This window comes from Giraffa tippelskirchi, chromosome 11 (assembly GCF_054371585.1).
Source record: "Giraffa tippelskirchi isolate mGirTip1 chromosome 11, T2T-mGirTip1v1.2.pri, whole genome shotgun sequence".
Lineage (NCBI taxonomy): Eukaryota > Metazoa > Chordata > Mammalia > Artiodactyla > Giraffidae > Giraffa > Giraffa tippelskirchi.
In genome coordinates, this window is record NC_137285.1 from 63248840 (window position 1) to 63276620 (window position 27781).

Here is a 27781-nt window from a genome sequence, read left to right on the forward strand (position 1 = left end):
AGAAGGGAAGAGATGGGTTCTCACACAGACTGGTGGGAGCAAAAGAAGCAAGCACGTGTATAAACTGAAGTGATAATTGAAATGAACGTGGCTATTTTAGCAACCTGAGACCCAACCAATCCGTCCTAAAGGAAATCAATCCTGAATATTCATTGGAAGGACTGATGCTGAAGCTGAAGTTCCAATTACTTGGGCCACCTGATGCAAAGAACTGACTCATTGGAAACACCCTGATGCTGGGAAAGATTCAGGGCAGGAGAAAGGGATGACAGAGGATGAGATGGTTGGATGGCATCACCCACTCAATGGACATGAGTGTGAGTAAACCCTGGGTGAAGGACAGGGAAGCCTGGCATGCTGCAGTTCATGGCGTCACAAAGAGTCGGACACAACTGAGCGACTGAACAGAAACAACAAATTATTTTTAACATTTTACTTATTTATTTATTTATTTTGACTGCGTTGGGTCTTTGTTGCTGTGAGGGCTTTCTCTAGTTGCAGCAGGTGGGGGCTCCTCTCTGGTTGTGGTATGCAGGCTTCTCACTGTGCTGGCTTCTCTTGTTGCGGCCCGCAGGCTCCAGGGCACACGGGCTTCAACAGTTGTGGCGTACGGGGCTCAGCTGACCCATGGCATGTGAGATCCTAGTTCCCGGACCAGGGGTTGAACCTGTGTCCCCTGCAGTGGACCACCAGGGAAGTTCCCCTGACCATTTTTAAAATGGGAAAATACAGATTTGTGGGGGGAGTTGGAAGTTTCATTTTATCACCATCTTAGGCGACTCCACTTTTTGGAAGTTGCTTGGAATCATTCTTGGCTTCACTTGTAAAAGTCACATCCCACAAACTCTTCTTTTAAAATCTGGTATCTGACTATCTCCAGGTCCCCTCCTGCTCACACCTGCTCCAAGTCACTATAACCTCTAAGCTAGGTGACCAGCTCAACTGGGACTTCACACTGGTTGTCTGATCCTTGCCCTCAGACAGTCTACCCTCAACATTGCCGCCAGGAGGACCCCCCAAAGTGCCCATCAGATCAGGTCACTCTGCTGAAAGCCCTTCCTGACTCCCCATCTCTTTGCAAAGCAAAAGCCCTGATAATGGCCCAGGAGGCCAGGCTCACTCCGCCCGCCTCTTCAGCCTCTGAGCTCATCTTCCAAACTCTCTCACTCTCACCACTCTGGCCTCCCACAGGCATGCCCCTGCCCTGGCCCTGGGCCGTACTCTGCCCGAAATGCTCTTCCCCCAGATAGTTGCCAAGTTAACTCTGTTCAAATGTCACCTTTTAAAGGAGGCCTACCTTTGCTGCCTATTAAAAATGATCCATTCCTGTGTGCCACTACACTACCAACAATCATCTCCTCCTCCAAGTTACACAGGAGAATTTCCTCCAGCCCTTTTTACAAATGCTTCTTAAATATTCTCATCTCACAACCAACTAGAGCAGACCTCCTTCCTTCCAGAGAGTTCCAACATTCTATGGTGGGACCCAGGTCAACAAATCCAAGTACTTACAGTCAGTGGCTTTTATAGCAAAATGCTAACCATGACCTATGTTGTAACAGGATGTGCATGCGTGTGCGCTAAGTCGCTTCAGTGGTGTCTAACTTTGCGACCCCATGGACTGTAGCCCACCAGACTCTTCTGTCCATGGGATTCTCCAGGCAAGAATTCTGGAGTGAGTTGCCATGCCCTCCTCCAGGGGATCTTCCCCAGTCAAGGGTTGAACCCGAGTCTTTAACGTCCCCTGCATCAGCAGGCGGATTCTTTACTGCTGAGCCACCAGGGAAGCCCTGTATCAAGAAGCAAAGAAATAAACATAGGAGAACATTCCTCAAGAGGGACTCCTAATATATAGACATGTCTTGACCTAAGAAGAATCCACTTATGTTGCTATAGACTTGAAATCTAGTTTTATAAACATGATTCACAACTTGACTTTTCAGGAAATGTAAACACCTATTATACTTAAACAGGCTTGAATCATTCTTTTCTACTATAATCTTATATATTGCCTCTCCCAAACAAAACATAATTACACCTTTAAAAATTGTATAATAAGGTTCAAATTCCTTTATTTTGAGAATATACACTTCCTCCTTCAAACAGTATTGTTTTCATTTCCTAAAGGTTTGATTAGCAAGATCAAACAAATCGGCCTAGAAATGTACAGCAAAAGCTTTAATCTCAGAGAAGAAAGAAACAATAAGGAAAGGAATCACTGGACTTGAGACCTACAGGACAGCTTCAGGCTGCAATACCAGCTTGACTCCTCCACCTCACTGCTAAAGAACTAGAGCCCTCGAGAGTGTGAGCAGAAATCACACAGCTCGCTGACCACAGACTGGTTCTGGAAGCCAGGCCTCCCCAAGGCTGGCAGATAATGTCGCTATTGTACCAGACCAACCTGAAAATCAGCTGGGGTAATTATGCAGCTAGCCAGAATTTATTAGTTAGCAGTAGCTGTTACACTCGGGGAAAACCAAGCCATGCACCACGATACCACCACTCTCCCACGTACAATGAGATTTGAGAATGTGCAGAAGCCACTTCTATAAAGTTTGCGTAACTGATCTGGCAATTCACCCACTAGTGGCATTAACTCGTTTGTCACAAGTATTAACTCCCTGTACCTATGTGTGCATTTGTGACTATATCTTAGGATCTAATGAGGAAGACCTGGATCAAAGAGGAGTCAGACGGGCTAGTCTTCAGGAGTGAAGACACAATGGAGACCTTGTCAGGTGAAATTATGAAGTGGAATGGTATCACCATGGTAACCAAGTTGGGACTTTGAACTTCTGAGATCAACCAGCCTGCCTGCTTATCCCCAGGATGTTCCCAATGCCGAGTTCCTAGTGACACTTATTCTCTCCTCCCAGTTCCCACCCTTCAGTCCTCAAGAGTCATAAAGAGAAGTTTTGGAGATATTTGTTCCATAATCCACAATTATTATGAACAAGAAATAAATTGACAGTAGCTCAGGGCACTCATACAGGACAGTACAGGACTGAAAATAGATGTTTATTCCTCACATTGCCATCTGGTCTAGGAGTTAATTTCCATAGTAATTTCAGAGATTCTGCAACTGTTTATATACCATTTGCAACCCTAGATTTCTACTCCCAGGAGACCATCATGGTCAGACTGTTTATGTCTCTCACCAGTTGAATGAGAGTCATTTTATTATCTTAAATGTGAACCCCTCTCCATCTTGCCCTACTTCCTGTCAGCCACCTTTCACCAAGAGATTGGAAGTGACATTAACAATCAGGGGAACTGGGGGCTTTCAGGATAAAGTCTGTTTTCATCGAGGTATAGAGATTTTGTGGGCTTGTTCTATGTTTCCAGGAAAAAAAAAAAAACATATTCTGAGACTCAAATATGTTTAGCAAACTTACTTGTGCTCACATCAAACTAAAGAAGGAAGCATGGCATATTTCTCTTTTACAACCCACTGTCCCAGGGTCTTAGGTATTTGGAATGCAGACTCTGCCCCACTGGCAAGAATTCGGAATCAATTTACAGTGTGTGATATGATAACACATGTTCTGGATCAGTGACAGGGGAATGTTTGGAGCAGTAATTCTGTCTGTCTCCCCATTACCAGAAAGGCTTGCTAAACTCACAGCTGGAGAAGTGCCGAAGTGCCTAAAAAGAACTAGGCGCTGTGTGTGTGTGTGTGTGTTTATAAAGGCAACACAAAACCCAGCCCCCAGGATAAATGCTAAATTAAGGCCATCAAAAATGAAATGGTACTTTCATCACAGGGATAAACCCGTATCAAGTCAAGATGACTACCTTTCTCAGCTAGAAGTCCTGCTCTATCCCTTCAGACAACTGGGCTGAATGCCACACGTGATGGTTAACAGCAGTAGGGAGAGAAAACAGCCTTAGACCAGTGTTTACAAGAAGAAAATCAAAAGAAAGTGTTCATTTTTATAAGGCACAGAAGGTGGGTGGGTTGGGGGAAGGTATAGAAGATTCAGACAACGGGAACTGAAACTTGATATTGCTGAGGCATGAAGTAGAAGCGGAGTCTTGGCCTGGTGAGCCAAACATTAAGGAGGCATGTAAGTGCGAGTACATAGCGAGGAGAATTTACAGGCTGCATGAAGCCACATGATAAGCTTAGACAAGAAAGATCAAACGCTGTTCTTTGCAAAGAGGTAACTTATTTACTCATCGTGATCAGCAGGAAGGACAATTTGTATAACATATCCCTGCTTTGATATTTCTCTATTTCTATCATCTGTAGTGTTCTCTGCCTTTCTATTTCCTTACACTTTACCCTACTTACTCCTCTCCAGATTGCCCTGAATGAATGAATGATGAATGGAGTGGGTTGTACGATTAAAATACTCAGAATACAAACCTCATGGAGCCAATCGTGGCTGATTTGGTGTTTTATACTGTTTCTCTAATTCAGTTGACTCATTTAAACAGGCTGGCTTAAAGATCACCAGAAATCTCTTGAAAAGAATCAAAGATACAAGCATACAATTTTACCACTACTTGTTCAAAACTAGAACTGAGAGAATTTATAAAGCCATCTATCCATTTAGGATTAGAATTAAGAACACACCAGCTGACTTTGCACCCTTTTTCATACAGTGACTCCCTAGTCTTCAGACAAAGTATTTATAAAGCATTTCTCAGCTGGCACAGTGCTCCTACCCATGTTATTGTATCTAATCCTCTCGATCTGTTTCTTACCTTTGTAAGTTACCACCTGGGCTTTTTTTTCAGAGGTGATCTGAAGTGCTAGGTCTTAATAATTGAGCAACATCTTCCCAGAGCCCTGTCTTCATTACGTCAACTTCCTTTGACAGCTAGAAAGACTGTCTTAGCCATTTCCTGTTCAGAGCCCTGCCTGCTCTAAGCCACTGACTTGCATACTGGCTTCCGGCTTCAGGGCTGCCTTTAATTAACCACTCACTGGAGGGGCAGAGAGAGGACTGACCACTGAGCCCCTTGCCCACTGAGGTTATCAACTGCACCCCTCATCCACCTCCTCTTCTGCAGTCTTCCAATTGTTTATGACTATGACCTCCTGGGCTTCCCTGATAGCTCAGTTGGTAAAGAATCTGCCTGCAGTGGAGGAGACCCCAGTTCAATTCCTGGGTCGGGAAGACCCACTGGATAAGGGATAGACTACCCACTCCAGTATTCTTGGGCTTCCCTTGTGGCTCAGCTGGTAAAGAATCCACCTGCAATGTGGGAGACCTGGGTTCGATCCCTGGGTTGGGAAGATCCCCTGGAGAAGGGAAAGGCTGCCTACTCCAGTATTCTGGCCTGGAGAGTTCCATGGACTGTATAGTCCATGGGGTCGCAAAGAGTCGGACACGACTGAGTGACTTTCACTTCACTTCATGACCTCCTGAGTTTTCAGGTCTTGGTTTGTGTTTGTTTTTTAAACATTTATTTATTTATTTGGCCATGCCAGGTCTTAGCTGAGGCATATGAACTCTTAGTTGTGGCGTGTGGGATCTAGTTCCCTGACCAGGGGTAGATCCCAGGCCCCTGCACTGGAGACATGGAGTCTTACCCCCTGGACCACCAGAGAAGTCCCTTGGTTTGTGTTTGAATCCACATGCCTTGTTGTTGTTGATCCTGGCACTCACACCCTTCCGAGTGGGTTTGCCTCTCCCTTCCCTTTTCACAAGCCCCACGTTCTGCCAGAATGAAACACCATTCTCTACCCTTTCCCAGCTTTACTGCCTAGAAGTCCCTTTTGCTCCAACTACACGGGTGTACTTTTTTTTGTACGGTCTTTTTAAAAATCTTTTATATATTGTCATTGTACTGAGTAGCTTTTCACAGAACCTATCATAGTTATCTTTGCCATTTCCAAATAAGTGGATTTATTTTGGGTATTTCCAATTTGGAGCTATTACAAATAACATGGCCATAAATATCTTATAAAATATCTTTCATTTAAAATTATTTCCTCAAAACAAACTTCCAAGAATATTACTATGTCAAAAGGTATGGTCATTTTTACAGCTCTTGTTCTGTATTCAGGTTACCCTCAAGAAGTATCAATTTGTCCTACCCTTGGCACTGTTAAGAGTGGGCTTCTTTGAATTCTTCCCAACACTGGGTTTTATAATAATTTGCTTTGTTGTCATTCATTTAACCATCATGAAATGCCACTGTGGAGTTACTGCAATTCTAAGTGAGGCTGACCTATCAATAAAAAAATGTCAAGACTGAAATGTAGAGCAAAATAATAATTTAACGTAGAGCAAAAATAACTCCAAGGGGAGTGGGAGCGGGTCACGTTTTCAAATTTATCAGGCTAACTCAGACGACTTTGCCTACACACTGGCAGGGGAAAACTCTTGATTGCTGTTTAGCCAAAATTGCTACTACCACTCTGGTCTAGATTCTTCTCTCCTCACAGGTGACTGCCAAAGTCTCTTAACCAATTCACCAACCTTCTACTCTCCCAGTCCTTGACCTACGGCTCTGGTTTATGTCATAGTTGGTAAAGAATCTGCCTGCAGTGCAGGAGACCTGGGTTGGATTCCTGAGTCAGGAAGAGCCCCTGGAGAAGAGAATGGCCACCCACTCCAGTACTCTTGCCTGGCAAATCCTATGGACAGAGGAGCCTGGCGAACTACAGTCCATGGGGTCGCAAAGAGTCGGACACGACTTAGGCACCAACCACCACCACCAGTTTAAAGAGCTCACACAGGAGACAGGGTGGGTGAAGGGTCAGGGGCACAGCCTGTCTACCGAGCTTTCTCCTGCATCTTGCGCTGAGAATCCAGATTCCTTGGAAGAGCGGCAGGCTGATATTGGAGGCTCCCCCCAGCCCTTCAGCCGCAGGAGCCGCAACCACTGTGCGAGGCTCACCGCCGCTGTGCGCTTCCGCGCTTGGCCTCTCGCTGCCCCCAGATCGGGATGCTCCTGTTCTCACCGCAAGCCCTCGCCGGCGCCGGCTTACTCGGCTTGTGCTCCCTGCCTTTTGTCTGCCTGCCCCTTGGGGTCTAGGGCTTGCTCTCCCGCGCTGCTGGCGGTCGGGGGATCCCGAGAATGGCCACGTGCGGGGAACTTATTTTGTGCGCAGTGAAGACCCTCCCCGGTGGCGTGTCTGCAGTTCCTTTCCCTGGAGAGGGGTGTGGGAGCTGTGGGTTTAGCGGGATGTGGAGTCCGCGTGCACCCTGAGCGGGAACTGGTCGATAATCCAGATCAGATCTTAATGGAGATGTTCCCTTTCCAGTGGGTGGGTAGTTTTATTGTGCAGTTGAAGGAAAAATAAGGAAGTCCTATATTGCCTTGGGCGCCTGGGAATTGAAACACGAGTCAAAATAAAATAACTGAAGCGGGGCCCTTTCACAACATGAGGGCACTCCGTTCACACTGGCATTAACGTTGGCTGGTAGAAGCATCTTCGAGGCCATCACCTGAGCAACTCTCCTGCTGTGATCCTACCCAGGCTTCCACCCGACCTCCTTCAAGCTCCCGTTTTGTGTTTCTTAATACAGGAAGCGACAACAACAAACCAACACGTGCCAGGCACTCTTCTACAGGCTTATATAGAGGAGCTCAGTTTTCTGCCGCAGCTTATGAGGCAGACGATTCTTATCTCCATTTCACAGGTGAGAAACTGAGGTGCAGGGAAGCTAGGTAACTTGCTTGGACTCCCCAGCTAGGACCCTGGACTCTACTGGCTGAACTCTTAGCCAGTGGTCCAAGCCTGGCAGTCCAGGTCTGAAGCTGCAGAAAGAAGAGTCCCCCTTATCATGTCAGAACCATAACATCTGGCTCCCTGCTGCTGACCCGGCAGTTTTTTATTTGAATTTAATGTGCCAAACTTAACATGGTTGTAATCTGAAAGCACGCAGATTCAGGAAGCTGTGAAGTTGCTTTACTCAGTGGATTTTGGAATTGTTTAAGAAATGATGAATAAAAAAAAAAAAAAAGCAAGCAGGCTTCCTGCTCTCAAGTCATCAAGTCTGGACAGAAAATCATTCAACATTCTTTACATAACATGTAAAGGACATTAGAGGTCATATTTTATGGCTTCATTTAAAGTCAAGAAAAAAAGCTCAGGGAGCTGAAGTGCTTTGTTCAAGGTCATGAAAGACATTTTCCAGAATTGCAGTTAGATTGTTTAGATGGGTAAGTCAGCTAAGTGTTGCTGAAATGCTACTATTAGGATCCTATCTAGTTAAGGAACTCGATTGATGATATTAGTTCAGGGAGTTCCTATAGCAACATGGGTTCATACGACTTAATTCATATCCTATATCAAGATTACTTCACATAGACAGATCCATTTTCAACACTAAGCATGCCATTCTTTCTGGAACCATGACATATTCAACATCCAGAAATTGGTTGCAAGTATCAACATCCTCTTAAAGACAATTCGTTAGTCTTCTTGATGCCATTATGGCCTTTATTCAGTGTTTCCAATTCCCGTGTGCTTTGCATACATTTCTAATGATTACTGTTCCTTCACTGCCCATTCACACCGGAATAAAGGTGGTTTTTCTCTGATGGTGAAAAATGTGGTTTCCAGATCAGCCTAGGTTTGCACCTTATTGCTTTGTGACCTTGGACTAGTTGAGTTGAGTTCAGTTCAGTTGCTCAGTTGTGTCCTACTCTTTGCAACCCCATGGACTACAGCACGCCAGGCCTCCCTGTCCATCACCAACTCCCAGAGTTTACTCAAACTCATGTCCATTGAGTCAGTGATGCCATCCAACCATCTCATCCTCTGTCGTCCCCTTCTCCTCCTGCCTTCAATCTTTCCCAGCATCAGGGGCTTTTCCAACGAGTCAGTTCTTTGCTAGTTCCACCTCGCCTATCTGTGCCTCAATTTCTCCATCGGTAAAATAGGGATAATAATAGTACCTACACCCCACAGGGTTGATGGCAGGATTAAGTGACTTAGTATAAGCAACACTTTCAGGATAGGGCCTGACATAAGCACTGTATGAAGGTTATCGTTATTTCTAGAAGAAGAAGCTGAATTATAATGGAATCACTTCAGACTGTTATATGGAGCTGAAAAAGTACTGATTATTTCTGCTTCCCAGATGAAGGCTAGGCCTTGTTTTATTATAGCTTAAGTCAGACCTTAAAAAAATAGTTTTTCCAAGATCATCTACTAAGCAATTGACTCAACTTACAGAACTGGAATTCTTGTCAACCTTTTAAATGAAATCTCTGTCTATATCTTTCCTGATAACAAGAAAGAAAGAAAGGAAGAGAAAAACAAATTCTATTCTTTGTTCTACATTTTGAATTCCCAAGTAGAACATTTTAATAACATGTATAAACAAATAAGTTAATGCAGTCACTATTTTAGAGGTTTACACAAATAACCTTCTCAAATAGACTGTACAAGCTGGAATCAAGATTGCCGGGAGAAATATCAATAACCTCAGATATGCAGATGACACCACCCTTATGGCAGAAAGTGAAGAAGAACTAAAGAGCCTCTTGATGAAAGTGAAAGAGGAGAGTGAAAAAGTTGGCTTAAAGCTCAATATTCAGAAAACTAAGATCATGGCATCCGGTCGCATCACTTCATGACAAATAGGTGGGGAAACAGTGGAAACAGTGTCAGACTTTATTTTTTTGGGCTCCAAAATCACTGCTGATGGTGATTGCAGCCATGAAATTCAAAGACACTTACTCCTTGGAAGGAAGGTTATGGCCAACCTAGATAGCATATTTAAAAGCAGAGACATTACTTTGCCAACAAAAGTCCGTCTAGTCAAGGCTATGGTTTTTCCAGTGGTCATGTATGGATGTGAGAGTTGGACGGTGAAGAAAGCTGAGCACCGAAGAATTGATGCTTTTGAACTGTGGTGTTGGAGAAGACTCTTGAGAGTCCCTTGGACTGCAAGGAGATCCAATCAATCCATCCTAAAGGAGATCAATCCTGGGTGTTCATTGGAAGGACTGATGTTGAAGCTGAAACTCCAATACTTTGGCTACCTCATGTGAAGAGCTGACTCATTGGAAAAGACCCTAATGCTGGGTAGGATTGGGGGCAGGAGGAGAAGGGGACGACAGAGGATGAGATGGTTGGATGGCATCACTAACTCGATGGACATGGGTTTGGGTAGACTCCGGGAGTTGGTGATGGACAGGGAGGCCTGGTGTGCTGCGATTCATGGGGTCGCAAAGAGTCGGACACGACTGAGCGATTGAACTGAACTGAACTGAGTATGTATAAAGGTCAGTAAAGGGACAAGATCGCTAAGTCCAAAAGTGTTGTGGCTCAGAAGAAAAATGAGAGATTTTTATTGAATTTCATCTTGACCTTAATTTATCACCTGGCAGGTGTATAGATGGGGTATGTTTTGTAGCTATACATGCAATAGTAACTCATTCTTAATGACTATAGCTGGGCCTTCATAGACTTTTCTGAACCCTCCTACAAGCATCCTAACATAAGCAGAATTAGAACATGGTGGGGTGCCGAATGGAAGTTTCCAAGTGAGTTCTTCTTCTTTATCTTTGGAGACTGTATGATGCAGTAGAACTGGAGTCCAACTTTAACTCCAGAGCAACAATTTATAGTCAGTTTCACTTTCTAACACGTGAAATAAGGACAATAAGGCTAATCACATCGCATTTTTGCACGGTTTACATAAGAGATGCATATAAAGTGAGTGCCCAGTGACAGTTCTCCCTTCTCCTTTATAGCTTTTAAAGATTTACTTACTTTTTGGCCATGCTGGGTCTCTGTTGCTGCATGTGGGTTTTCTCTAGTTGCAGTGAGTGGGGGTCACACTCGGGTTTCGGCGCACAGGCTTCTCACTGTGGCGGCTTCTCTTGCCGGGGAGTATGGACTCTAGGCTCACGGGCTTCTGTAGTTGCAGCATGTGAGTTCTGTAGTTGTGACTCACAGCCTGAGTTGCCTGGCAGCACGTGGGATCTTCCTAGACCAGCGATTGAGCCAGTGTCCCTTGCATTGCAAGGTTGATTCTTAAGCACTGAACTATCAGGGAAGCCCCTCCTCTCTCTTTAGACATAGGAAATAATATTTTGTGCTGGAGAGGGTGTGCAAAAAGGGAACCCTCCTACACTGGTGGGAATGTAAGTTAGTGTGGCCACTGTGGAAAACAGTATGGAGGTTCCTCAAAAAACTAAAGATAGAGTTGATATATGATCCAGCAACACCACTCCTGGGCATAGATCCAGACAAAACTATAATTATAAAAGATACATGTACCCCTACATTCATAGCAGCACTATTCACAATAGCCAAGACATGGAAACAACCTAAATGTCCCTTGATGAATGGATAAAGATGTGGTACATATATATAATGGAATAATACACAGCAATGAAAAAGAGTGAAATAATGCCATTTGCAGCAACATGGATGGACCTAGAGATTATCATACTAAGTGAAGTAAGTCAGACAGAGAAAGACAAATACATTATGTTATCACTTTTATGTGGAATCTAAAGTGAAAGTGTTAGTTGCTCAGTCGTGTGAGACTCTCGGTGACCCCATGGACTGTAGCTTGCCAGGCTCCTCTGTCCATGGGATTCTCCAGGCAAGAATACTGGAGTGGGTAGCCATTCCCTTCTCCAGGGGAATCTTCCCAACCCAGGAGTCCAACCTGCATCTCCTGCATTGTAGGTGGATTCTTTATCATCTAAGCCATATGACACAAATCAACTCAACTACGAAACAGAAAGAGACTCACAGACATACAGAACAGACTGGGTTTTGCCAAAGGGCTGGTGGGGGAAGGATGGAGTGGGAGTCTGGGATTAGCAGAGGCAAACTATTATATATAGGATGGATAAACAACAAAGTCCTACTATATAGCATAGGAACTATAATCAATATCCTGTGATAAACCATAATGGAAAAGAATATGAAAAAGGAAGTTTGTATGTATATACATGTATCTGAATCACTTTGATGTACAGCAGAAATGAACACAACATTGTAAATCAACTATACTTCAATAAAAAAAGAATATTTTGATTAGACAAGGCTGCCTCTTCTGGGGAGATGGAAGGACGCAGGGTCTTGGGCCAGTGGTTCGGGCGGTCAGCGCCCCTGCGGAATCAGAAGGTAGCTCCTCTCACTGCACCACCCTGGAGCCAGGTCCTGGCTTGCTGCATCTGAGCTGGAGTCCAGTCCCAGCTCCTCGGGCTCTCCAGACATGAGCATGTGTAGCAGCCTGGTGTCTGTGATGAGAAGGAGCCAGACATGTGCTCGTAAGGACAGAGAGATTTCTGAGAAGAGAAAACAGCAAGTACAAAGGCCCTGGGATCGGGCTCAAGCCTGGTGAGCTTGAGGGACACACAGCCCCCGGGCTGAAGAGCAGTTATCAAGGGGACACCTGTGGAAGATGAGGTCAGAAAGGCAAGCAAGGCCAGACAGCTCAGTTCTTTGCAGGACGAGGACGGGAGTTTAGATTTTATTCTAATTATAAGGGAAACCACCAAAGGGTGTTATCAGTTCAGTTCAGTTCAGTTCAGTCGCTCAGTCGTGTCCGACTCTTTGCAACCCCATGAATTGCAGCACTCCAGGCCTCTCTGTCCATCACCAACTCCTGGAGTCTACCCAAACCCATGTCCATCGAGTTAGTGATGCCATCCAACCATCTCATCCTCTGTCATCCCCTTCTCCTCCTGCCCCCAATCCTACCCAGCATTAGGGTCTTTTCCAATAAGTCAGCTCTTTGCATCAGCTGGCCAAAGTATTGGAGTTTCAGCTTCAACATCAGTCCTTCCAATGAACACCCAGGATTGATCTCCTTTAGGATGGATTGATTGGATCTCCTTGCAGTCCAAGGGACTCTCAAGAGTCTTCTCCAACACCACAGTTCAAAAGCATCAATTCTTCGGTGCTCAGCTTTCTTCACCGTCCAACTCTCACATCCATACATGACCACTGGAAAAACCATAGCCTTGACTAGACGGACTTTTGTTGGCAAAGTAATGTCTCTGCTTTTAAATATGCTATCTAGGTTGGCCATAACCTTCCTTCCAAGGAGTAAGTGTCTTTGAATTTCATGGCTGCAATCACCATCAGCAGTGATTTTGGAGCCCAAAAAAATAAAGTCTGACACTGTTTCCACTGTTTCCCCACCTATTTGCCATGAAGTGATGGGACCAGATGCCATGATCTTAGTTTTCTGAACGTTGAGCTTTAAGCCAACTTTTTCACTCTCCTCTTTCACTTTCATCAAGGGTTTTATAGATGATATGAAATCTATGTTACAAAGATCATTTTGGCCACAGTACAGCCGAGATATGTGATGAGCGTGGAAGCAGAGGCACCAGTAGAAGGTCACCACGGGTGTCTCCATGAGTGATGGGGTGCTGACGTCCCTAGATTCAGACGTCGGGCTAGTGGGTGAGAAATAAAGGAGAGGGGAGCGCCTCAGGACTTGCTCAGAGACTTGGAGGCTATAAAGGAAAGTGGAATTAAATAGACTCCTTGCACACAGTCCATGGGGGTTGCAGAGTTGGACACAACTGAGCAACTTTCACTTTCACTTTCACCTTGCTTATCACAGCCATAAAGAGGAACGAATCTGGGTCATTTGTAGAGACGTGGATGGACCTAGAGTCTGTCATATGGAGTGAAGTCAATCAGAAAGAGAAAAACAAATATCGCATATTAACACACATATGAAATCGAGAAAAATGGTAGTGATGAGCCTATTTGCAGGGCAGGAGTAGAGATGCAGACGTAGAGAGTGGACATGTGGACACAGTGGGAGAAGGCGGTGTGCAATGAATTGGGAGATTAGGATTGGCATATATACGCTACCATGTATAAAAGAGATAGCTGGTAAGAACCTGCTATATAGCACAGGGAGCTCAGCTCAATGCTCGGTGATGACCTAGAGGGGTGGGAAGACGGGGCAGGTGGAGTGGGAGAAAGGCCCAAGAGGGAGGGCATATATATATGCATATAGCTGATTCACTTTGTTGTACAGCAGAGACCGACACAACACTGTAAAGCAACTATATCCTAATTAAAAACAAATGACTCCTTGGCTTTTGGCTTCAGCAACTGGGTAGATGGCTTCCCTGATGGCTCAGCAGGTAAAAAATCTGCCTACAATGCAGGAGATGCGGGAGACTCAGGTTTGATCCCTGGGTCGGGAAGATCCCCTGGAGGAGGAAATGGCAACCCACTCCAGTATTCTTACCTGGGAAATCCTGTGCACAGAGGAGCCTGGCAGGCTACATACAGTCCATGGGCTCACACATAGTCAGACACGACTGAAGCAGCTGAGCATGCATGCACAGGTAAGATGGTGCTGCCATGGACGGGAGGTTAAGAAGAGCAGGGATGTAACAGGTTTGGATGGGTGCAATCAAGAGTTTGGACATGTTCAGTTTGAGACACTTATTAGCCATTCAAATGGATATGGCAAGCAGGCAGTTGGATATGTAAGTGTGGAATCTTAGGTTTAGGCTAAAATTCTAAACTTGAGGCTTTTAGCTTATAAATAATATTTAAAGACACAGAGCTGGATCTAGAGAGAGAAAGAATACAGGACCAAACCCTGGGTCCTCTTCCTTTCAAAGGTTGGGCTTAGGAGGAAAAGGCTGCAAAGCAGATTGAGGAGGTGAGGACAGCCCCGTGGATGGTACAGAGCTGTTTGCCACGTGTGCTGGGTGAGTAGTTCCCACAGACTTGCAGGGATGGCTCTGGGGGGAACAGGCTGTTCTCTGGAGGATAAACTAGTTTACTAAGTAATGAACACTGTTTCTCTGCAGCTATCTAAGCAGCATTTATTTTTGTTGCTTTTATTTATTTTGCTAACTTAGTTGCTATGAAATGATATGATAGTTCTTTTAATTTGCACTTGTAAAACAAACCAACGATTACTTTGCTGTTTCCTCTTGTTATATGAGCATTCTGTTAACATCTTTGAGACTGGTTCTTGTAAATGATTATGGTTCACTTCCACTTTTGTATTGATTGAGTTTTTTCTTTCCTTCACTTGGGATTGTTTTTGACTGCAAGTAACAGAAAATTTAACTACAATAAGAAGGGGTTATTTCTGCTTACAAACAAGATGTTGAAAGGTAGACAATCCAGCAATTCTAGAAATCCTAGAAATCTTCTAGGATTAACACTTCACCTTTCCAATGCACCATCCTCAGCAGGGGTTTGCTTCCTCAGGCTTATCTGAAGGCTGCCAAACCTCGGGGCATCACATCTATATTCCAGCAGGAAGAAGAACACGGAGCAAAACTCTTGTACTAGCTGAGTCTATTCCTCTTCATCAAGCAAACAATTACTTTCCTTGAAGCCATGCCAGTAGAAGTCTGCTTACATCACATTGACCAGAAATTGGCCAAATAGCCATGCCAAGCTGCAAAGGAGGCTGGGAAGGTGACTACTTTTCATTATTCATGTCTCATTCATTTAGTCATAACTAAACATTTAGCAGGACCACACTCAAGGCATCCTGTGTAAATCACATTCTACCTTATCTTTAAATTTTTTTACTTTAATTTTATTAGAAGCTATCTAATATAAAATTTAATCAGTTAATTTTTATACTGTAAAATGTACCTTTTTTACTGCATGGTTTTATGAATTAAAAAAAAAAAAACAGAAAAGATGAGTTTTTAACTGTGGCTACTGCTGCTCCTGCCAAATTGCCTGACGTTCCAACAGTGGGAAAGGACAGTTATTCAACAAAATGTGTAGATGGAAAAAGGTGTGAATACTTAATTGATGCTTCCGGAGATGAGATAAGGGCTTCCTTTGAGGCTCAGCTGGTAAAGAATCCGCCTGCAATGCGGGAGACCTGGGTTCAAGACCTGGGTTGGGAAGATCCCCTTGAGAAGGTAAAGGCTACCCACTCCAGTAGTCTGGCCTGGAGAATTCCAGAGATGAGATAAAGTGGAATAAAGAGTGAGAAGGGTGCTCTTGAGTCATGGGGGCAGTCTGCATCTCAAGAGTTCCTGCCCGTAATCCCTAGGTTTCTGCCAAGCTCAAGAACCATCCCTTCTGTGCTTTTCTTCCCAGGCAAGGAAGAGGCTTGTGTCCGAGCAGTGACAGCAGTGATGATTTGATAGGAGACTTAGTTTTGTTGTCTCCACCGGGGCGAGGCCATAAATGTAAATGAATAGATGAACTAGAAAACAGCTGTTATGTATACATTTTCATTAATCATTCCCATTTCCAGCATGTCTGAGTGATAAGAGATGACAGTGAATGGCAATGAATAAGTAATACAAGTAACTGAACATCAGTATCAAACTTACCATATACATGAAAGTCTGGCACATCCCCACAGTGTGAACATACGGTAATACCACTACCAGCATGTAGTGAGCCCGTCTACTGGATACTTACCCTACAATATCTCATTTAATCTTCACAACCACCTTGTATCCTGGTGTGTTGAATCTTCCCTGGATTAGAGATAAATGATTTCGGCTTGACCCTTCCCTGTCAATTTTCTGTAGGATATGATGAGATATAACTCATATTTATAAACTTGCTTGGTTTTCATCTGTACTCATTAAAAAAAAAAGAACAAGGGTAAAGTAAGTCAAAAGCATGGTCAATATCTTGCATGTTTAAAGGTAGATTTAGTTGCTCTTAGGTGTGGTTTAAAAAAAACATTTAAACATATAGATCTAATTTAAAACTGATATACTCTGGTAAAATGTCTCTTTTTTTACCTCCTATGTCTCTTCCATGCTTTAATCGTCTGTATATAATTTGCATATCAAGTTAAATCATGTTTACATGAATTTTTTATCAGTTAACATTATTTCATACATACTTCTCCGTAACTCTGCCACTGTAACGTGGGTATTTCTCATCTTTTCTGGGCTTCAGTTTCTTCTGTAAAATGAGGCAGTTAGGCTATTATTTAATAGCAAAGTTTTTCTAGCTGTAACAGAATACCTATTATCACAGGGGAATAATAGAAATATAGCATGAATAACACAGGAGTCTTTTTTGGAGAAGTTTACTTCAAAACAGGGATGCTACTTAATGGGCCATAACTTTCCTGTTGTTCATGAGTCAGCATGAAAAATACCTCCAGAGAAGGCTAAGTAGGTCAGATTTATCTAAGAAGACAGCTGTGTAATCCTGTATCCCTCTCCAACCCCATGGCACTGCAGACATACTTCTGGCTTTTGAACAACAGTCAAATAGCATTACCAACTCTGTAAAGTCCACAAGACCACAACTTGAAAAATTAAGCTGACCTTTAAAAAGCGTCAGTAGAAATACAAAATAGAGCTGTATTTATATACCGTCTATAGCCATTTTCTTCTATCTGTCGTTAAGCCATTTTCATTGATTCTATGGTATTGGGTGGTGTGGAAAAGTTTCAGTAAAAAGTAAAACAGTTTAAATATTAGTAAAAAAAAAAAATTTTTGCCTGTGACTGTTTATTAAACTATTTAATAAAAACCTGTTAGGTTGCCGATGTTTGCTTGCTTTTCTTTCTAAGTAGTATGGTCAGAAGACATATAAATACACATTGTAGGGACTTTCCTGGCGTCCAGTGGTTAAGATATCATTTTCCAATGTAGGGGGTAGAAGTTTGATCCCTGGTCAGGTAGATCCCACATGCTTCTTGGCCAAAATCCAAAAAACATAAAACAGAAGCAATATTGTAACAAATTCAAAAAAGGCTTTAAAAATGATTTACTTCAAAAAAATCTTAGAAAAAATACATATTATAAATAAACAGGTCAATGAAGGAACTTTCACATAAAAACAAACTTTGAAGGTGCAGTTACTACCTAAGTGGACTAGGCAAGTATTCTTGTCTTAAGAGGCCTCGTTAACACAGTAGAAGATAGACCTTCAGAGCCAAAGGGGCAAAAGCAAACCTAGAGAAGTGAAATGAAGAAAAAAAAAGGGACATGCTGGTTTGGGACTGGAGATTATTGCTAAGGAAAGGTAGATGCTGGCAGGAAACGTGGCAAAAAGGCAAGGGATGGGAGAATACCAGAGAGTAGATAATGCAACATGCTTTTTTATTTTTAACATGGAGTTTTTATATTTATGCTAATCTTCTTAAATGTTAAGTTCTGGCCAAGCAATTAGGCTATTTAACCTTGTTTAGAGTTATGTCCAGACACTGTGAGGCTGGGTTCACAGTACTGTATTATGTCCTTGGGAAAGAGAGGATCCATAATTGATTTAGTTCTTCTCCGCATCTGTCCTGCTATTCGACCACTGCTTTGCCATTGTCTAGACTCTAAGGCACCAGAAGCAATTAAACAGAGGATCAATGTAAGCAGACAGGTGTGCCCCGGTCACTTCCCCTCTTTACACTGCTCTTATTTTCTGAATTTCATACAAGCTACTCTGGAAGCAGCAAATTAACTAAAAATATCTTAAGACTACCAATACTTCCAGCTTGTGTAAATGGATTCCTGAATAAACCCTTGCTGTCGATACCGTTGGCACGGCATTAACTGAAAAGAGACCTCCGATCTTACGTGTAGTTTCTGGTTCTAGGCATCAAAAAATGGAGCCAGAAAACACATTTCTGAGTCTTACTTATATTTCCGCGGGAATGTTAGAGACAGGCAACTGACCACGTCCCAGACCCCAGCCAGACTTCAGAAGAGGCTGGGTAAATTTTGCAACAGGAATCCGAAGAGGAGTGTGTGCAAGGTCTTTGAAACTGTAAATCCTCTCCTAAGAGGCGTCCCCACCTGTCACAACTGGACGGTCTCCACGGAGGGTGCCGGGCGCGCCACCGCCACGCGGCGCTGAGGTCAGCCTCTCCGGTCTTGGGGAAGCTCTTTTTATTCTAAATTACAGACTTCACAGCCACCGGATACCCTCGCTGCAGACTGGCAGTAGCCATGTGGCCGCACTCGCCTTTCCTGACAACCAGTGCATTATTTCCACTAATATCCTGCCCAGGGCCTCTCGCTGGGCGATTCCTCCTCATCCCACCACCCACCACCACCGGGCGTCCCCGAGGGTCATAACGCGATCGTGGCCCGAGCGCCCCAACCAAGCGGAAACCACCCCGAAGTTCCTGGCGACAGTGGCCCGGGAACCCCTGCCGCCGGCTCTCGGCGCCCCTGTCACGGTCGCGGAAAACGCCCGGACCCCCCGCCTCGGGGCCTCGGGGCCTCGGAGCTTCGGGCCGGGCGGGAGGCCGCTCGCTGCGCGCGGGGCGGGGCGGTGGCCGCGGCGTTCGCATTGTCCCCACTCCGCGCGCCCCTCGGCGTTCCGCCCCTCCCTATCTGCGGCGCACACGCGCGGAGCGAGCGGCGCGCCCGAGGCGGGCGGGCGGGCGGGCGGCAGCGGCGGCGGCGGCGGCGGCGGCGGCGGCGGCGGCGGCGGCAGCGGCGGGGCGGGGGCGGCGCGGCGCGGGGCGGGGCGGGCGGCGCGGGGGCGGGCCCGGGCGAGGCGGCCGGGGCGCCAGCGAGCGGGCGGCGAGCGCGGCGAGCAGCCGAGAGCAGCGCGAGCAGCAGCATGGCGGGGCCCCGACGCCCGCAGCCCGGCTGCTACCGCCGCACCGCTGCGGCCGTGAACCTCTTGCTGGGCGTCTTCCACGTCCTCCTGCCCTGCGGCCGCCCGGGAGGGGCTCAGGGACAAGGTCAGCCTGGCGCCGCTCCCGGGCGCCCCTCTCCACCCCGCCCCCCTCCTTTCTTTTGGGGGAACCGCGGAGATCTGTAAGAGGGCGAGGGGAGGATCGGGGAAGGGGGAAGCAGAGCGGCTGCCATTCCGGGCCGGTGCCCTTTGCTCCCCGCGGCGCCCGCTCCCGCGCCCCCGGCCCCCGGCCAGCCGAAAGCTGGGGACAGCGGCGCGGACCGCTAGCCGCGCGCGCCCCGGAGCCTTTGTGCGCGGGCCCCGGGCGCCCGGGGCGCAGCCCCCGCTTTGTGTGGCGCGCGCTGGGGCCCCGCCGCGGCCCGGCTTCCTGCAGCTTTGTTCCCCGAGCCCGGCCGCCGGGGCCGCGTCCCTCACTCGCCCGCCGCAGCTGCTGCAGGATGCGGAGCGCGGGGTCCCGCGGGGTGGCCTGCCTTCCCCCCAGCGAGAGAGCCCGCGAGCCCGCACGCCGTCGCCTCGCCCCGGGTGCATTGTGTTCTGATACGCGGCCGGCTCCTCGGGTGGCCTCCGCTTCTGGAAGGGAAGGGAGGCTTGTTTTGGTGAGGCGGGTGCACGGGGGAGACGGTCGGGAAACAGGAAGCGTTTCTTTTCCGTGCATTAAAAACGCGGTGTGTGTTTTGGTGTTGGTGCAGCGATCGAGCCCATGCCGAACGTCGTGGAGCTGTGGCAGGCGGAGGAAGGGGAGCTCCTGCTGCCCACTCAGGTGAGGACGGCCGAGGTGACAGGGCGGCTGCGGGGGGCGGGGGGAGAGGCCCCGAGGCCGCGGCCCCCCCCCGCGGCGCCGGCGCTCGGGCCACTTTGCAAGACAAATAAACGGTCGGGCCGAGCCTGAACACCTGGCCACGGTGGCCTGCGCGGCCTCCTCCCGCGCCATGTGACAGGGCGTGAGTCACGCCGGCCCCAAGTTCAGGAGGTGGGAGCCCAGGCCACCTCAGCAGGGCCGCGGCCAGCGGCGCCGGTGCCCAGGGGCAGGGCGGGCCCCTCGGCCGCCTGTGGTCCAGGGTGGGCGAGGGGCCGGTGCCCTGATCTCTCGGTGAGCCATGCTGTGTGCCTGAGGACCACCGGAAGGTGCAGTACTGATTTCAGAAATGTTAGTGAGTGGTCCTTGCCATTGGCCTTAAGTAGCTTTGTTTGGACGAAGGTGGGACTTTAAAGGATTGTCATCTTGGATTTTTTCCAAGTGCCTTTAATTTCTGTTAAAATACAGCCTCTTGTTAAGAATTTAAGGCCCCCACCCCCACCCCATGCGATAATAATGATTGCATGTGGAAAATCGTTGGTAAAGATTGGTTGGACATTTGGCATCATCCAGGTTTTACCATTGCCGTAGAGTACTGCAAAGCCTTTGTGTTTAAGGTTTTTTAACTTTAGGAGAAACTTTCATTGACTGCAGATGTACACATATAAATATAATATTGTTGACTGTCTTTGAGCAGCGAAAGTATGCATGCACGGCATGGGAGATGCATGTTTTGGGTAGGTGGGGGAGTGGTTTGAATCCTCAGGGAATAGGCAGTTTGTGTGTGGTAATTTTGAGGATGTTCATTACTTCCTCCATTGGTGGTAGCACTTAATTCTATGTTGTCTCTTGTGGCTGTTTAGAAAACAGGATGTGTAGCTGGAAATTGACTGGTGAGGCTGTGCAGTTTTACGTTTCGGAGTGCTGCTAGATATTTGGAATATTCGTTTTAATACAGGGCTAATGAATAACAGCTTCAAGGCGGAGAGGTAATTTTTTTAGAGGAAAAATTTCCTGATCCTTCGCTGAAGGCCAGGGTGCTGAAGAAGACCAGTCCTTGGAGAAAAAGTCCTGTCGCGAGGGGGATCAAACAGTTTGTCCTTCTCTTAAAAGTTTATTCCTAAATGGATTCCCCCCCAACCCCCCACCCCCGATTGTAAATAGCAATGTGTAGTGTTAAAAAATGCAATAAGATAAAAAGAACAAAACAGAAATCATTCAGTTCCTGATGAGAGAACCATACTTGATGACTGACATATTTACTTTTAACAAATAGAGTACGGTCACACTTGTGTATATCAGTTTTCAGCAGAGGTGTTAGTGACATTTGGGGCTGCAGGATTCTTTACTGGGGGGGCTGTCCTGCTGTGACACAGTCAGAGCATCTCTGCCCCTACCCACTAGATGCCACTGGCTCTTGCTTCTCTCCCCCCCTGGTCCCTCTCCCCCCTCTCCCCCAATTTGTGACAGCTAAAAATGTCTCCAGACATTGCCGAATGTCTCTCGGGAGCAGAATTGCCTGGGTTGAGAAGCACTGGTGTATATCTGTACATATTTGCATTTTTACTCTATTGTACCTTCTACCTCTTAACTGGTTAGTGTTGAAAGCCAACCCAGACGGAAAGGAAAGTCAATTGTAGACTTTCATCTGTTCCAGCAGTAGTTGAAGGCTCAGTCAGCTGTCCTCAGAGATGGAAATGTCAGTCTCTGATATGATGAATGATTTTATTTATAGGCTCAAAAGTGATTTTATTTAATTCTTAATTTCTGGTTTTGTTTATATATATAAAATATAGTTTGTTTTGGTAAAATAGTGTTAGAATTTTAGAAGCTGTCTCTCTAGAATGTTCACTATAGAAGCGTTTATACCTAAGCTATTTTAATCAAAGCTGTAATGAAAGTGAAACTGATGTTCAAAATCATTTTCTAAATACTTCATCTCCATGTATATGTGTATTTTTTTGAAATTGTTTTACCCTGCAGGTACCTGGGTAGGGGTAAGGATAGATATGGGTCTATTTATATTTATCTAGCTAAGCTGCATACCTGTCTAAATGGCACGTGTGTGTGTGTGTGTGTAAATATAAGTGTAAACTGCAGAGAATTCAGAAGAGAGTTATTTTTAGGGAATACTTTTCAAAGTAGTTTGAATTTTTTCAGAAGAAGTTCTCTCATGTGTATCATGGAGTCTGTTCAAAGTAGACTATTTATAGGTGTTATTTAAATTTGAAGGTTTCCTGCTTAATGAATTTGTAAGTTGGGTTGCTTTCAGGAAGACTTAAAGATGGCTTCGGAAGCTAAGATTTGTCAGTGATTGGTAAAATAGGAGTGTCTCAAGATGTGGTGTTACAAAATTGAATACTAACACTGGCCAGCACTTGTTATTTATACAGTTATCTCTTTTGGAAATGTTTTTTGTCAATTGGGCCTTTTTTCTTTTTCTCTTTTTCTAATGGCTCTCTTAACGGACCAAGAACTTGAATAATGCATCATTAGTAAAAGCAGATGTAATTGAGTTGTTATAAACTGCCAGACTTCCAGGATTTGACTCAGGGCTCCATCCTCTTCCACCTCTCTGTCCTTGCTTTCCATCCGCAAAATGGGATTAATAGTGGTTCTGATCTCAGGATTTTGTGCCAATTAAGTGCCTTGAACTTAGTGAGTGCTTAATACAGGTTTCCTATTATTTTGGCAGTATTCTCATCTGACCCCTATATTTGGTCGCTGGAGAGTGTGGAACAGCTTTCGTGCTTTGAAGGGGCTGAGCCAGTGCAGATAACGGAGTAGTGTTACGTGCCCAGCAATTGCATAGTGGCTCAGACTGTAAAGAGTCTGCCTGCAATGCAGGAAACCTGGGTTCGATCCCTGGGTCGGGAAGATCCCCTGGAGAAGGGACTGGCAACCCACTCCAGCGTTCTTGCCTGGAGAATCCCATGGACAGAGGAGCCTGGCGGGCTGCAGTCCATGGGGTCGAAGAGTCAGACACGACTGAGCAACTCACACTCATTATGTGCCCAGCAATTGCACAGATAAGTTATATTATTCCCATCTTTTTGTTATATACTCTTTTGTTTTGTAAAGTATTTCGATCTAAGGACATTAAAACTTGATCTGTGTTGATAACAAGAAGGAAGAAGAAAACATGTTATTTTACGGTTAGATTTACAGAATTTTTCCTCTCCTCTGATTGTACTGCATCCAGGCTTTCACCACACCAACTCCCAAGCAGATGCTCTCGTCAGATATGTTGTTGTCAAGAAGTAGTTGCGTGTGTGCAAGACACTGCTTTGCACACCTTCTTACTCTTGCTCCAAGAACAGAAGCTTCTGGGATTCCCTGCAAACCGTTGGACCTACTCTGGGCCTGAGGCCTTGTGTGATCTGACCTTGTCCATGGCCTCGCTCAGGCCTCAGGGACACTCGTCTGCCCTTTGGAATTCCATTGCCTTGCTGTTTATCCAAGACCAGTCCTTCCCGACCCCTGCCTTGGCCCTGGCACTGTCTACATTTCTCTTACCTCTTTGAGTTCTTTGAGTGTATGAATTTATTTTCTTTGTCTTGTGTATGCCTTGTTGCCCTAATGGGGTTCCCCTTAAGAGAGTTTGGGCATCTGCGCTGGGAGGCCCCATTGTGGCAACGATGTTGTGTCTCCAGTAGGCGTTCAGGGGTTCTTCTGCTCAGCGAGGAGAGTGGTCAGTGTTTTGTCTAGTTCCCTGGTTAGGAGGTTAGTCTTGCTTAAAGATGGCAGATGGACTGTCTCAGGCATTGAGTTCTTATTACTAATGATCACATTTCTATATTAGTTCTAGAAGCAAGAAGGGCAATCTAGAATTTGTTAATTTAGTCTCTCCAGACTGCTGGGGTGAGACGCCTCACTCCTAAGGGTCTGAGCCCTGAACACGGCTGCTGAGGGGGAGCGGCTGTCCCTGGTCCAGAAGCGTGTTGGTCTGGGATGGCTTGGGATGGGACGGGGAGGCCAGGCTCTTCTGGCCTGGTTGGTCCATCTAGCAAACAGCTGACCTGGGCCTGGTTCAGAAAGCACAGTGTTGAATAAGAAACGTTTCTGCCGTGAAAAATCCCACAGCTTGTTTACTGTTCCCTCTGGAGCCTGAGCCTGTAGATAACGGAAATCGGCAGAAAGTGAACAGGGAATGGCAGAGCGAGTATCTCAGGCCCTAAGGAGACAGCCTCTTGCTCCGGGCCAGGAAGCATTGGCTAGTATTTGGAAATCATTTTGTCATAGAGGTTTATTTTTGGTTGCATCAGATTCCACTGTTAATGTCAAAAAATACTAACATGGGAGGCATACTGCTGGCATTGCTTAAAAACCCTCGAGTGTTCAGTTCAGTCTCTCCGTCGTGTCTGACTCTTTGCGACCTCATGAACCGCAGCACTCCAGGCCTCCCTGTCCATCACCAACTCCCTGAATCCACCCAAACCCATGTCCATTGAGTCGGTGATGCCATCCAACCATCTCCTCCTCTGTCGTCCCCCTCTCTTCCCGCCTTCACTCTTTCCCGGCATCAGGGTCTTTTCTAATGTGTCAGTTCTTTGCATCAGGTGGCCAAAGTACTGGAGTTTCAGCTTCAGCATCAGTCCTTCCAGTGAATATTCAGGACTGATCTCCTTTAGGATGGACTGGTTGGATCTCCTTGCAGTCCAAGGGACTCTCAAGAGTCTTCTCCAACACCACAGTTCAAAAGCATCAATTCTTCAGTGCTCAGCTTTCTTTATAGTCCAACTCTCACATCCATACATGACCACTGGAAAAACCATAGCTTTGTCTAGACAGATCTTTGTCAGCAAAGTAATGTCTCTGCTTTTTAATATGCTGTCTAGGTTTGTCATAGCTTTTCTTCCAAGGGTCTTTTAATGTTATGACTGCTGTCACCATCTGCAGTGATTCTGGAGTCTGAGAAAATAAAGTCTGTCATTGTTTCCCCATCTGTTTGCCATGAAGTGATGGAACCGGATGCTATGATCTTAGTTTTTTGAATGTTGAGTTTTAAGCCAGCTTTTTTACTCTCCTCTTTGACTTTCATTAAGAAGCTCTTTAGTTCTTCGCTTTCTGCCATAAGGGTGGTATCATCTGCATAGCTGAGGTTATTGATATTTTTCCTAGCCATCTTGATTCCAGCTTGTGCTTCATCCAGCCCAGCATTTTACATGATGTACTCTGCATATAAGTTAAATAAGCAAGGTGACAATATACAGCCTTGATGTATTCCTTTCCCAATTTGGAACCAGTCCGTTGTTCATGTCCGGTTCTAAATGTTGCTTCTTGACCTGCATACAGATTTCTCAGGAGGCAGGTAAGGTGGTCTGGTATTCCCATCTCTCTAAGAATTTTCCATAGTTTGTTGTGATTCACACAGTCAAAGGCTTTGGTGTAGTCAATAAAGTAGAAGTAGGTGTTTTTCTAGAACTCTCTTGCTTTTTCTGTGATCCAGTGGATGTTGGCAGTTTGAGCTCTGGTTCCTCTGCCTTTTCTAAATCCAGCTTGAACATCTGGAAGTTCACGGTTCACGTATTGCTGAAGCCTGGCTTGGAGAATTTTGAGCATTACTTTACTAACGTGTGAGATGAGTGCCATTGTGCGGTAGTTTGAGCATTCTTTGGCATTGCCTTTCTCTAGGATTGGAATGAAAACTGACCTTTTCCAGTCCTTGTGGCCACTGCTGAGTTTTCCAAATTTGCTGGCATATTGAGTGCAGCACTTTCACAGCATCTTCTTTTAGGATTTGAAATGGCTCAACTGGAATTCCATCACCTCCACTAGCTTTGTTGACAGTGATGCTTCCTAAGGCCCACTTGACTTTGCATTCCAGTATGTGTGGCTCTAGGTGAGTGATAACCATTGTGGTTATCGGGGTCGTGAAGGTGTTTTTTGTACAGTTCTTCTGCATATTGTTGCCACCTCTTCTTAATATCTTCTGTTAGGTCCATACTGTTTCTGTCCTTTATTGAGCCCATCTTTGCATGAAATGTTCCCTTGGTATCTCTGTAATTTTCTTGAAGAGATCTGTAGTCTTTCCCATTCTATAAATATAACACCCTCGAATGTTAACTCATGCTAAGACTCCAAAAGCTGTGAAGTATTGAGAGCTGATTTCAGATGAGGAAATTGAGGCCACACAGCGGGCAAGTAACTTGTCCAAGGTGATAAGAACGCAGCAGTCGTGGAATTTGAACCTCGGAGATGTTCAGCTTGAGATACAGCTTTTGGCCACCTTGCTTCTGTATGAGTTTTAGCACAGTCTGACCAGAAAAATACTGTGGTGGTGATAAAGTGCCTGTGTCTGAGAGAAATAATTGGCTGTTCAGTTTCAAATTAAAAAAATTTGCTTAATTGAATTTTAAAAAATAGTTATATCTACTGCTATTAACATTTTTTAATTGGAAAATTTTATTGAGGTATAATTGACATAAAATATTCCATGAATTTTAGGTTTACACCATAATGATTCTATATTTGGAGATACTGAAAAATGATCACCACAGTCAGTCTAGTTAATTTTTATTTATTTTTTATTTTTTGGCCATGCCATATGGATCTTTGTTCACCAACCAGGGATTGAACCTGCTCCCCCTGTATTGGAAGCCTGGAGTCCTAACCACTGGACCACCCGGGAAGTCCCAATAAGTCTAGTTAAGATCTGTTACCATGCTGCTAAGTCGCTTCAGTCGTGTCCGACTCTGCGACCCCCTAGACGGCAGCCCACCAGGCTCCCCTGCCCCTGGGATTCTCCAGGCAAGAACACTGGAGTGGGTCGCCATTTCCTTCTCCAATGCATGAGAGGGAAAAGTGAAAGCGAAGTCGCTCAGTCGTGTCCGACTCTTAGCGACCCCATGGACTGCAGCCCACCAGGCTCCTCCGTCCATGGGATTTTCCAGGCAAGAGGACTGGAGTGGGGTCCCATCGCCTTCTCCATACATAGTAACAAAAAGTTTTTTCTTGTGGTAAGAACTTTGAAGATTTACTCCCAGCAAATTTCAAATATGCTGTACAATATTATTTACTGTGGTCATCAGGCTGTACATTATATCCCTGCGACAAGTTACTCATTTTATAAATGAAGTCTGGACCTTTTTACAGCCTTCATTCATTTTGCCGAACCCCCATCCCCTGGACCCTGGGAAGCACCAATCTATTCCCTGTATCTGTAAACTTGGTGTTCTGTTTTTTTGTTTAGTTGTGTTAAAGATTCCACAAATAAGTGAGATCATACGGTATTTGGTCTTTCTTTGACTTATTTCACCTTGCATAATGCCCTCAAAGTCTGTTCATGTTGTTACAAATGGCAAGCTTTCATTTTTTTATTTGGCTGAGTAATATTCCAGTGTAAATACCTACCACATGTTCTTTATCCATCTCTCACTGGACACTTAGATTTACAACTTGGGCTGCATCTTTGTGTTGGCTACTGTAAATAATGCTGCAGTGAACTTAGATGTATATATATATGTCTTTTC

The 27781-nt window shown here is 45.4% G+C and overlaps 2 protein-coding genes across 15 annotated transcripts in view; one reads left to right on the plus strand and one right to left on the minus strand.

The window, feature by feature from the left end:
- Window positions 1-14727: 14727 nt before the first annotated feature.
- LOC145527260 (uncharacterized) lies at window positions 14728-19307 on the minus strand. Of its 2 annotated transcripts, none has more exons than XM_081544935.1 (6): window positions 18661-19307; window positions 17403-17563; window positions 16761-16822; window positions 16325-16431; window positions 15099-15332; window positions 14728-14973 (listed from the first exon to the last, which is right to left on the minus strand). In XM_081544935.1, exon 1 carries the CDS (start codon window positions 19158-19160, stop codon window positions 18759-18761), a length of 402 nt encoding a protein of 133 aa, XP_081401061.1. In that variant the 5' UTR covers window positions 19161-19307; the 3' UTR covers window positions 14728-14973; window positions 15099-15332; window positions 16325-16431; window positions 16761-16822; window positions 17403-17563; window positions 18661-18758. The 2 variants fall into 2 exon arrangements, with proteins under 2 accessions (XP_081401061.1, XP_081401059.1); XM_081544933.1 differs by having other exon boundaries at window positions 15099-15344; window positions 17482-17563; window positions 18661-19165.
- Window positions 19308-19366: 59 nt separating this feature from the next.
- The window catches only part of TMEM131L (transmembrane 131 like), a 170658-nt gene continuing 162243 nt past the window's right edge, over window positions 19367-27781 (plus strand). For 9 of the 13 annotated variants that reach the window (XR_014069599.1, XR_014069600.1, XM_081544936.1 and 6 more), the window contains exons 1-2: window positions 19367-19559; window positions 20203-20273. Coding sequence is in view for 11 of the 13 variants with exons in the window: in XM_081544936.1 (XP_081401062.1) it covers window positions 19436-19559; window positions 20203-20273 (195 nt within the window). In the remaining 2 variants the exon portion in view is untranslated. Of the gene's footprint in view, window positions 20110-20202; window positions 20274-27781 lie in introns of all 13 variants that reach the window. The other 4 variants (XM_081544943.1, XM_081544946.1, XM_081544945.1 and 1 more) reach the window with 1 other exon arrangement.

Excerpts from the sequence above, each read along its gene's own strand:
- LOC145527260 (XM_081544935.1), bottom strand. The coding sequence starts at position 19,160 with ATGCGAACGCCGCGGCCACCGCCCCGCCCCGCGCGCAGCGAGCGGCCT.